The sequence below is a fragment of the Thermothielavioides terrestris genome, chromosome 5, assembly GCF_000226115.1.
Source record: "Thermothielavioides terrestris NRRL 8126 chromosome 5, complete sequence".
NCBI lineage: Eukaryota > Fungi > Ascomycota > Sordariomycetes > Sordariales > Chaetomiaceae > Thermothielavioides > Thermothielavioides terrestris.
This window is the reverse complement of record NC_016461.1, coordinates 4,331,329-4,342,048: the sequence shown is the minus strand read 5'-3', so window position 1 is coordinate 4,342,048 and position 10,720 is coordinate 4,331,329. Positions and strand designations below refer to the sequence as shown.

Here is a 10,720-nt window from a genome sequence, read left to right as displayed (position 1 = left end):
CTACCGGACGGTTACCATCTGCCAGCTGGCAATCCCGACTCGAGTCACAACATCTGTACCCCAGGGAAGCTCGGCTCCTCCCTCATCATGCAGTTTTGAGGTAGCGTCAGTTGTCCCACGGCCGCCACGTTCTCTTTGGAACAAAGATATCGACCAATCGGGTAGGCTGACGGTCCGTGCCGGCGTTGAGTCAGACGCAACCCTCGTGACTGGGCGTTGCTGGACGGGAGCAGGATGTGGGAAGCTGGGGAAAATTCCGGGGAAAGCGCCAAACACCGGGGCGGCAGAGGTGACAGATTCAACTCAGCTTCCGAGGCAGAGGATTCGGTCTTCGCGCCGGAAATCCTTAGGACCTGGGCTGCAGCTGTCCGCTTGACTTCCGCATCTGCTTGCAAACCGACCGCTAACGTATAGCTTGTCCGCTAATTACGGGATATACCTCGTTAATGTTAAGTAAGGTACTATGTAGAATAATCATTTCGATGCAGAGGACATGCTTCAGGTGGTTTTGGAGATGCAATTGAAGCTGGTGACGGCTTGGCAAGATCTTATCTCTTATCTTATCGCCTTATCCATCGGTCGCCAAGATGCACTGTTGCCGGGGAAACTTGCTGACATCCCTGGCCTGGCAAAAACAATTTCGTGCGCGCGCTTCGAGAATTCTGGGTCGGGCGTGACCCGGGTCGAGCCTCTCCCAAATATCTACCAACATTTCCACTCCGTTACTGTCAGCGTTGCTTCCCTGGAATCACAGCCACAGCTACTTAGAACACCATTCGACTGTTTCCCCCCGCGTTGTGGCACCACCACCGTCCACCCAGTTTCGCAACCGGTCCCATGGACAAAGAGCCGGCCATGTCTGCATCGACGCAGAGGGCCATGAACCTCTTCCAGGTGTACCTGCGACTCAGGCCTCCACCCAACGGAGGCTCAGCTTCTGGGGAACGATTTCTGACGGTCGAGAGACCGGATGACGAAGCGGAGCCGCCCAAGCACATCACGCTGAACCCGCCAAATGATCGACGACGCGCCATCGAAAAGTTCGCCTTCACACAGGTTTTCGAGGAGGACGCGACCCAGCTCGACGTATTCCACTGTACCGGAGTTGCGAACCTGGTCAAGGGCGTGCTTGCGCCGTGCGGCGGGGATGGGACAGATGCCTTGCTGGCTACGCTGGGCGTCACGGGGTCGGGAAAGGTCCGTCATCGCCCGGGCCACTGGTCGTGTTTGCAGCGTGTATCTGACCGAGATCTGATTTGGGCAACTAGACACACACAATTCTCGGATCACGATCGCAGCGTGGCTTGACCCAACTCTCACTCGATGTAATATTCCGATCGCTAGGCCCCAACGTCCTAGACTGCGATTCCGATCCTGCCCTCGAGCAATCGATCATCGCGTCCGATCCATCCGAGGCGGCCATCTTTTCGGCGTCAACTTTCCTAGACAGCGTATATTCAGACGCGCCGCTGCCCTTCCGGGCCAGCGCAAGGGCGCAGACTCCCATCAGTGTAGGGTTTCCTCAGCCTCCCCCCCAACTGCACTCTCGCCAGTCGGCGCAGCACGGCCTCAGTGGGTCGCAGCTCTCTGCAAGATGCCGAAGCGTGCGCATTGTTAGTCGCGAAGACTCAGCTCCGCCTCCCACGCCGGTTGCGACACCTTACCGGGAGCGCAGAAGTCATGTTGAGGATACATCCGGTCCCAGCCGTGGCAATGCTTTCCCCCATAACATTGGCCACTCCAGCGACCGCAGCCCTCAACACCAGCAGCCGCTCAAAGTCAAGCGGGTCCTCCGGGAGCAGCGGGGCGTCAAGCATTTTATGATTCCGACTGCATCTATCCGTTTGAAGACTGGCGCTAAATCTGCTTTGCATGCCCAGGCCGAGCCTCATGGGCCAGGACAGACGCCGTCGCGCCGACTCCATCGCCCTTCGTCCTTCCCGCAGCAGCCCGATGTCAGTGCCCTGTCCGTGTCCTGCGATCCCTCGTCCGAATATGCCGTCCTCATCTCCATGTACGAGGTGTACAACGATCGAATCTTCGACCTCTTGACGCCGGCGACAAAATCAGCCTCGACGAAAGAGTACCGCCGACGGCCGCTGCTGTTCAAGTCGACCGAGGCGTCTCCCGATCGGAAGGTCGTCGCAGGGCTGCGCAAGATAATCTGCGGGAGCCTGCACCAGGCATTGCTGGTGCTCGAGGCAGGCCTGCATGAGCGACGGGTGGCCGGGACTGGTAGCAACAGCGTGAGCTCGCGCAGCCATGGCTTCTTCTGTGTGGAGGTCAAGAAACGAAGTAAGAGCAGGGGGAGGCTGGGCAGCGAAGCGTCCTGGAGCGGGAGCACTCTCACAGTGGTCGACCTTGCCGGCAGCGAGAGAGCGAGGGACGCAAAGACTGCCGGTGCGACCTTGGCCGAGGCCGGCAAGATTAACGAGAGCTTGATGTACCTTGGCCAGTGTCTGCAGATGCAAAGCGACGCAGCAAACAAGGACAAGGTCAGTAACCAGTCGCCCCTTCGCGTCGCTCACCATGGCCGAGGCACGAAAACTAACAAACCGCTTCCCCCGTCCGTCCCCCGCAGCCTAACTTGGTCCCCTTCCGGCAGTGCAAGCTCACCGAGCTGCTCTTTTCCAACTGTTACCCGTCCCCTTCTTCGTACTCCTCGGGCAGACACCGCAACCCGCAAAAAGCCGTCATGATCGTCACGGCCGATCCCCACGGCGACTTCAACGCGACGTCCCAGATCCTCCGATACAGCGCCCTCGCCCGCGAGGTCACCGTGCCCCGCATTCCCAGCATCACGCAGACCATCCTGACGGCAGCCGCCGCCGCCGCACAGGCACCGCGGCAATGCTCCAGCCCGCTGGAGTCGCCGGTCCTCCATTCCCGTCCCTTCTCGCCCCCCGGCTACCCGCAGCTCCTGTCGTCGCCCAACATTGTCCGCAACGCCTCGCCCGTGGGTAGCCCCGGCAGCGACGTGCACCGGACCACCATGGAGGCGGCCGCGCTCGAGATCGCCCGCCTGTCGGAAGAAGTCGAGTATCTCCGCCAGGCTCTCGACGCCGAACGGGCCGCCCGCGAGGAAGCGGAGTCGCACCTGCTGTCGATGGAAGACCGCATGATTGAACTGGAGCAGGTGATCCGCGAGGACTGCACCAACGAGTTCGAGCGGCGGCTCGAGATCGAGATGGCGCGATGGCGCGCCATCATGCAGGTCGAGATGGAGCGCGGCGAGGAGCACTGGGGCCGCAAGATCGAGGTGTTTGAGCGCAGCATGGGCTGCGTGGCCGTCGCGGCGCCGAGCGACGACGGCCTGCCCGGCGACGACGAGGACAAGGAGAACGTCCTCGTCGAGGACGTGCACCAGGAAAACGAGCGGCTGCGGCACGAGAACGAGGTCCTCCGCCGCGAGCTGGCGGCTCTGAGTCCCACCAAGCGGATCCCGCTCCAGGAGCGCAGCAGTGACGCGAGCGTGGTGGCTGCTCGGGGCAAGCCGGCGGCGGAGACCGGGAGTCCCCGTCCCGCTTGCAAGGCCAAGGGAGGTGATGATGAGGCGAGCCTGCTGTTGAAGATGGAGAAGCTGCGCGTTAGTGACGACCAGGCTTCGGTGCGCAGCTCAGCGGCGAGTACCAGCCCGAAGAAGATGCGCAAGCTGGCCCCCAAGCGGTGGAATGCGATTGGGGATAATGGTGACGACCTGTTCTGAGTGAGGCATCAGAGGCTGGGCTTGGAAGAGCGGTTACTGGGCGGTAAACACTGCTGGACGGGTTGGATTATTCGAGATACCACTGGGTTATGGTCGCTGGCTGGCGCATGTCTGGAGTCTCGGGTACACAGTGGGACGATGTTGGGGTATCTGTGGGAAGTATGGTACGACTGTAAATGGTAGCTACGACTTCCTTCTCCTACACGCTACCGTCATGAGGCCCCGTGCTTTACTTGGCCGCGAGTTGGGATGTGGGAGAGCTCCGTTTGGCTGAGATTGGATCCGAGGGGCCAGGGGGACATTTCGCCAGTGTGGAGAAACACTGCTGCGAGGGACGGCAAGGCAGTTACCTCTCTCCTTCCCCCCTGAACGGGCGAGAATAACGGCAGTTGCGATCCGGCTGACAGTAGGTGCGGCTCGACATGCAGCTGGAACAATTCGGAGTCTCTGGTTGTCTTCCGTGCTCTCCGCGTGCAACCATCTTGCAGCTATTCAACGGCATTCCTTAGACCGCATCGCCTTTGCCTTCCTCACCTTGTCAATGCCTGCATTATCGCTGACAGGCTCGGCTTTTTGTCCGACTGTCTTCGCGAAAGATGAACCTCAGCCACATCCTTTCACGCCTCCTCGCCACCGTCGGCATCGGCCATAGCGGCTTCGACGCGACCGCTTCCGTCGACACGGGGGCAGACTTGCAGGGCCGCGGAGCGACGCCGCATTGCGGTCCGCAGCGACCGGCCATGCCGTACCACACTGGCCCAGCGGCCAGGTTGTACCGCGAGACGCCGTACGGCGTGTTGGGCTGCAACCACGACGCCACCATACCCGAGGGCCTCGACGCGTTCGCGGCCATGCACAAGGACAAGCCGGACATACTGAGGCGCTACCTCGGCCTGGTCGAGGCGGCCCGGAACGCCGACAGCTTTCAGGAGCTGTGGTTCATCCTGATAAAGGAGCTGCAGCCGAATCGGACAGCACGCCACGACCCGAGGGCCGACGCGGTCGCCATGTTCCTGATCCCGGCCTACCGCTGCCGCCTGGACGGCGTGCTCCTGCGCGCGCTCGGCATCACGCCACTGCGGCAACCTCCTGTTCCGTGCGAACAGGTTCCCGGCAATGGAGCAATCCCCTTCCTGAACGAGTTCGAGAGGAGTTTGCTGAAGGCGTTGGCCGAGGCGGAAGCGGAGGCGGAGATTGAGAGGAAGCAGCATCAGGTGGCATTGCGAAGGCCGCAGTGCGAAGAGGCTGTGGAGCAAGAACGTGATGAGCTTTAGGGGTCTCCTGGAGCGGTGAAGAGCGGGTATCTTCCTCCGCTGTCTCTGATGCGGGCGCAACCTCTGCGTGAAGGGGCTGCTGCTTTGCTGCCTTATATCATAGATGATTCAATAGCGTGTATCTAGCGTGGAAGATACCATTAGCGATGCATATCCAAGTGTTGCTTGTCCAACCAGTTAGGCAAAGCCGCAAAAGCTAAGCCCTGAAACACCCGACCCAACAGATCAAAAGGGGGGTTATCAAATCATGGTCCGTGAGATGTCAGGTCACTGTGGTACTGTAGGACTGTCCGGAGTGAACAGAGTGGCAGAAGTCAGCAAAGGGAAAGAAAAAAGAAAAAAAAAAAACCCTAAAAAACCATGAACCTCACTGTATACGGAGTAGATGGCTGGCATGATGCAGGCGGGGCCAGTCGCGCTCCTGAGCCAACATTGCGATGATACAGCACGATTCTGTATCACTCCATTGAGCTTACTGAGGGCTATGCCGCCGAGATTTGCCGCGACGCAGGATAGCATCCGTCAGCTTGGGCGTCGGATGACTGCTTACCAGTCATGCAACCTCCCTGTTCAGTCAGACGATAGCGACCGCCGTTTTGATTGCCACCTTAACACCTTAAACACTCAGGCGGGGTACTATACTTCCTCGTCTCCATCCATCCCTGTTTCTGAGAGTCTCGTGCTGCATGCGGTGCGACCTTCGTGTTGACGTGTTTAGCCGGGAGGGTGGGCGAGACATGATCCTACCCACGAAACGCTTGTGATGTTCGCATGGCAAGCCCAGTCTCTCAGCCTGTGTCCCGTCAGTCACGGCCACAACATCTGGGAAACTGACGAGACAGCGCGAGCAATGCACACCGAGCCCGTTTTGCAGGAACATGTGCGAATCCTTGTCCAGCCGGTGTTTTTTCAAGGAAAGCACCTCTGCCGTGTGCATCGCCTCGGTGGCCACGACTACTTGCTTGATCGCGCTACGGCTCATCGGAGGAGGGTGCGGAATGACTTTGACACGGAAGCCCGTCGCCCGCGTTTCTTGCATCTGCGACGCGTCATTTCTTCTATACCCGATCGATCAATCCTCTCTCTTCCACATGTCGAGGAGGTCCCTCCTGGGAAAGGAAGAGTACCTAGGTTCACGAATGGCGTGTTGTTGATCGCGTGTTGCATGAGCGCATATCCGACGTATTTACACAACCTCATCAGGGGGCCGAGGCTGGAAACCCCGAGAAGCTCTAGATATTTCTGACACACAGGAGCGTACTACACCGCCATGTTCACATGCTCGAGACTACGCCACCGTGCTTGTGCCCCAGATCTCGGTCCAGCGCTTCGAGCTCGTCCTCAGCGGCCCGTCCAGCCGCCCAAACCGCGCCGGCAGCCCCGTGCTGGCCTCCGGGAGGCAGAGCCACTCCCGCACGCAGTCAGGCACCTCCTCCTTGACGTGGCTGATGCAGATGAGCGCCTGCCGGTCCGTGAGACCCTTCACTCTGACCTTCCCAGACTTTGCCGCTGCGCTATCCACCACGGCCGCTCCTGTTAGGGCCCGGCTGCCCGGCTTCGTGCTCAGCTCGTACCTCTTCTCCTCGCCGTGCGCGAGGAAGAGCATGCACTTGTCTCGCACGGCGTCGTCCATGCCGCCAAACGACTCGTCCAGCACCACGATGTCGGGGTGCTTGATGATGGCTCGCAGGAACAGCAGGACGCGCTGCGCGCTGAACGACAGCTCGCCAAACATGTAGTCACCGGCCCACGCCACCGCAGCCTCTTCCGCGCCTTCGGAAATAGCCGGCTGGGCCCCTTTGTGGAACGCCGGGTTTAGCTCCGGCTCGAACCACCTCAGCGTGGCCTCGACCTGTTCGGCGGCGGCCTCGTCCAGCTTAGGCTTGGCGCGGAACGTATCGGCCCACGCGCTCTCGAGCACCTGCCTGATGGTCAGGTTGCGCGGCATGTGTTGGTGGATCTCGGGGCTCGAGTGTCCGATGCGTGACTGGATATCCCAGAACGTCAGCGGCCGTTGGCCCGAACCCGGTTCTGGCAGCCTGCTTCGCCCAAAGAGCTTGATCGGCAGCGAGTAGGTCTGCGGGTGGTCAGAGCAGAGGAGCGAGACGATGGTCGTCTTGCCGGACCCATTCGGGCCGAACACGCCCCATCTCTCGCCCCGCCGGACGGTCCAGTGCAGTCCGCTGACCGTCTGCCCGTCTCTCTGCTCGGTCCAGTTTCCCAGCGCCACCCTGTCGCTGTACTTGACCATGCAACCATTCATCTCGACGAGCGGCTCTCCCAGCGTCCGGCTCACCATGGGTTCCTCTCCTATGCTTGCGGTAGCAACGCCAACGGAGAACTCCTCAGCCATGCCTTCGCCAGAGATGCCGTCTTTGGTAAGCGTGCGGCCCATCTCGCTCAGCGAATGTACGGGCAGCGTTTCGTCCTCGCTGAGTGTGCCATTCCGGACGCCGCGCACATACTTTCTTAGACCCTCCAAGACGGTGTCCTTCGCCCCCATAGCCCCGATCTGAGCGTCCGTTCGCAGGTACGCCAGGTGTGTGATCCACTCCGGCAACGGGTCCTGGGGCCTGGCGGTCAGCACCAGCCGCGGACTAGCCTTCTCGGCTAGGGAATGCAGCAGCGGGCTCAGCCCGGCAACAGTGGGTGGGTCCAGGCCCATGAACGGTTCGTCGAGCAGCAGGACCTCCGGGCTCGTGAGCAGGGCGCGGGCGATGCGCGCCCTCCTTCCTTGGCCGTTGGACAAGAACGTGACGGGCAGGTCCAGCAAGCTCCCGAGGCGCAGATCGGCCACGACACGCTCAAAGAGCTTCTGGTCGACACCCTCATCATCGGGCAGCTTGGACGAGTTCAGCTGCATGTTGCCCAGGAGGAAGTCCCTCAGCGAGAAGTCGGTGATCTCCCTCCTCGACTCGTAGCGGGCCGAGAGGTAGGTGGCCGTGGCCGGGCCGAGACCACCCCCGCCTTGCGAGTCGAAGCCAACATACTGGATCGCCCGGGCTGGCGTCCTCAGCCGGTAGGGCACGTGGTCGGTGCTGAGGTACGGGAACGACCGTGCGGTGGGAGGAAAACACAGGAGTTGGCCACGGAGGATCTGCAGCAGTGTGGTCTTGCCGGAGAGCGACGGACCAACGATGCACCAGTTGTGTGGGGTTGTGCTCCGGCCGGGCAGCTCAAAGTTCAAGCCTTTGAAGAGCGCCGGGTTCGGATGCGCATGCGAGTGCGAGACAGTGCTCGGCTGGTGGCGGTAGAAAGTGCCATTGGCGATGCGGATGATGGGCGGCGGCCCCGATGGAAGACGCATCTTGTCAATTGGCCACTGGCGGACTGCTGGACGGCCATGGCGTTGCGGGAAGCAGAGGCATGAGTCAAGGAAAGTCGGGTATGATCGAGCTGGAAAGGGAGCTCGCGGGCTCGGAGATAACACCCCAGAGAGCAAGCAGCTCCAGGGAATATTCAACCGAAAGCCGAGTGGGTCAGAGCTTCCATTCCAGGTTGCGCTGCCTTACGTAATGCAAGAGTAGCCGATTGGCGCCTGGTAACTGCCTGGGGCTGACCTGATCCCTGCTGAACGCGAGGCTGCTTGGAAGCCTGGAGCATCACCGCCAGCAAGCTCCGCCCTGCAACTGCATCATGCCAACTTCCAACACCTAGGTACCGCAAAAAAGAATCTGGCGACCGATCAATTGAAGAGCTCGATACCAAGAACCTTCCGTCAAGTCAAACCCGGATAACCGACACTCAGAAACCAACGGTCGCGGTCAAACCAGCCGTCAAAGATGGTAAGCTCCCGCCTTGCCCCGCTACCTCCCTATCCTTTCCCTCCCCGCAAACGCCGGTGAGAGCACCATACCTGACACACATCTCCCTCGACAACGCAGTCCCTCCGCATCGTCCCCGCCGATAACCACCTCAGCTCCTTCAGCCACGTGGCCTCGCGCAGCACGAGCGCGCCGTCCGTGCCAGGCCAGCACGACACGCTGCGCGCGGGCGTGGGGCCCTCGCCGTTCGCCGCGGCCGAGGGGCAGCCGAGCTCGGCGCACCCACTCGAGGCGCGGCTGCGGGCGTGGGAGGCGACGCGCGAGGCGCTGCGCATGGAGATGCTGCGGCGCACGTACGGCATGGCCGAGCCGATCCGCCGCGGCATGGAGCTCAAGATCGTGCGCGACGGCGAGTGGCGGCCCATGGCGCTCGGCGGCGGCTGCGGGCTGGGCAGCGTGCACGAGGAGATCCTGAGCGGCAGGGACGACACCATCACGTGGGAGGATGTGTTCACCGGGGAGGAGACCAGGGCGGTGGTCGGCATCCACGAGGAGATGGAGAGGAAGCTGAAGATGTGAGCGGACCGCAAGAGATAATACGCAGCTGGGGAGCTGAGCGATAGTTCATTATCATATCGGCGCGGTGCACCTTGGGGTGCTGGTTGCTGTCGTTTCTGGAAGCTCGGCAGGCGATATGGGGATCCGGAGCACTACGGGGCCGGGTACCTGAATGATGCTTGGGGCGATGCGATGCTTCGCCCAGACGAGGGCTGTGCAGTACTGGGATAGGGACCCGCAAGGGTCACACCATCACACATAGACACCGGAATTGAAGGGCGGACAGGGCTATGCTCTTGAATCGCAAATCCTTGACGCCCCGCTGGGGACAACTTATCCCAGCCAGCATCCGTTAACTAGTCCTTGGCAGATACGAGTCATCGTGCTCTTGCGCCAAGGAACAAGCTTGTCTGCTGTATAGGGCATCGCTGGAGGAACCCGCAGGTCACGCCTCTTCATCCATTTGTACTGAACGAGGCTAACATGGAACAACACAAAACGCCAAAACCCAACCCCGCCGCAGCCGTGTACAGTCAAAGGAAACAGGAAGTGCTCGTGCAAGACGTCGCCGGCATGCTCCTTACCATCTGGATGCGAGTTGGATGCCGAACAGATAAGAGAAACAAGGAAACGCAATAGGTACGTGAGAGTAGGGCCGCGGCGTCCCGTCCGATCCGAGGGGATGATTCCGGGCCCGGCCCCGGGCCAGCCTCCCAGCCAACAAGAAGGGCAAGGCCGCGAGAGGGTAATGAAGCCGCCCGGCTTATTTAGAAGATCACACAGCAGCCACTGCGCCCTTCGCGGGTCCTCGCCTCCCGGCCGCCGGCCTTGCCCTTGCCGGGCTCTTCCTCCTCCATCATCTCGGGCGGACGCACCGACATGTGGACGACGTTGGGGCTGTCCTGGCTGAAATGGTACTCTGCTCGGGCCGTCAGTCAGCTCAGCGATTTTACATGGTCAATGTTGGGACAAATGTGCGAGACTGACTCTTCAATTGCTCTTTGTCGTCCAGCAGCTTCCCAAAGTGGATTAACCGTATGCTGCTCGGGCTGGCCGGCTTGCCCTCCCAGTCGTCCCGCCACTCGCGCAGAATCAACTCCTTCAGCTTGTAGACCGAAATGCTGAACGGATCTCTCCCACCCGATTCCGTCATATCCGGCATTTCGACGTTGCGCTTCGCCAGGTACTTCTCGTCAATCCTGTACGGGTGTCTGGCGCCGGTCGGGAGCAGCAGCGTGATGGCGCAAACCGGCAGGTCTGTGCTGCTGCTGCCTGTGATGGCGGGCGGCGGCGGGTCGGTCGGTCCTATTGACAGGGAATCGCCTTCTCTTTCCTTCTCGGCCGGTGGTGGCGGCTCGTTCTTATCCTTCCCTTTTGACGCCGAGTCGGGTGCGGGTGTCGAGGTGCTCGCCTGTGCC

General features: G+C 61.0%; 4 protein-coding genes across 4 annotated transcripts; 3 read left to right on the top strand and 1 right to left on the bottom strand.

Annotated features, from left to right (window-relative positions):
• The first annotated feature begins 645 nt into the window (after positions 1–645).
• On the top strand, positions 646–4,267 carry THITE_2122873 (uncharacterized protein). Its single transcript, XM_003657249.1, has 4 exons — positions 646–1,197; positions 1,269–1,511; positions 1,881–2,495; positions 2,582–4,267. The coding sequence occupies exons 1-4, from the start codon at positions 838–840 to the stop codon at positions 3,704–3,706; spliced, it is 2,343 nt and encodes a 780-aa protein (XP_003657297.1). The 5' UTR covers positions 646–837; the 3' UTR covers positions 3,707–4,267.
• A 1-nt stretch (position 4,268) lies between these two features.
• THITE_2122871 (uncharacterized protein) lies at positions 4,269–5,190 on the top strand. Its single transcript, XM_003657248.1, has one exon. The coding sequence runs from the start codon at positions 4,303–4,305 to the stop codon at positions 4,978–4,980; it is 678 nt and encodes a 225-aa protein (XP_003657296.1). The 5' UTR covers positions 4,269–4,302; the 3' UTR covers positions 4,981–5,190.
• A 1,057-nt stretch (positions 5,191–6,247) lies between these two features.
• On the bottom strand, positions 6,248–8,496 carry THITE_2122870 (uncharacterized protein). The gene has a single exon (XM_003657247.1). It carries the CDS (start codon positions 8,285–8,287, stop codon positions 6,269–6,271), a length of 2,019 nt encoding a protein of 672 aa, XP_003657295.1. The 5' UTR covers positions 8,288–8,496; the 3' UTR covers positions 6,248–6,268.
• A 136-nt stretch (positions 8,497–8,632) lies between these two features.
• Positions 8,633–10,713, top strand: THITE_2171468 (uncharacterized protein). The gene is made up of 3 exons (XM_003657246.1): positions 8,633–8,765; positions 8,865–10,221; positions 10,290–10,713. Exons 1-2 carry the CDS (start codon positions 8,763–8,765, stop codon positions 9,321–9,323), a joined length of 462 nt encoding a protein of 153 aa, XP_003657294.1. The 5' UTR covers positions 8,633–8,762; the 3' UTR covers positions 9,324–10,221; positions 10,290–10,713.
• Positions 10,714–10,720: the final 7 nt, after the last annotated feature.

What these genes read in the sequence shown, in the direction of transcription:
- THITE_2122870 (XM_003657247.1), bottom strand. Translation starts at nt 8,287, where the DNA reads ATGCGTCTTCCATCGGGGCCGCCGCCCATCATCCGCATCGCCAATGGC.
- THITE_2122871 (XM_003657248.1), top strand. Translation starts at nt 4,303, where the DNA reads ATGAACCTCAGCCACATCCTTTCACGCCTCCTCGCCACCGTCGGCATC.
- THITE_2122873 (XM_003657249.1), top strand. Translation starts at nt 838, where the DNA reads ATGGACAAAGAGCCGGCCATGTCTGCATCGACGCAGAGGGCCATGAAC. An exon ending in GCGTCACGGGGTCGGGAAAG is followed by an intron (nt 1,198 to 1,268) that starts GTCCGTCATCGC and finishes TTGGGCAACTAG; the next exon opens with ACACACACAATTCTCGGATC. An exon ending in ACGCAGCAAACAAGGACAAG is followed by an intron (nt 2,496 to 2,581) that starts GTCAGTAACCAG and finishes CGTCCCCCGCAG; the next exon opens with CCTAACTTGGTCCCCTTCCG.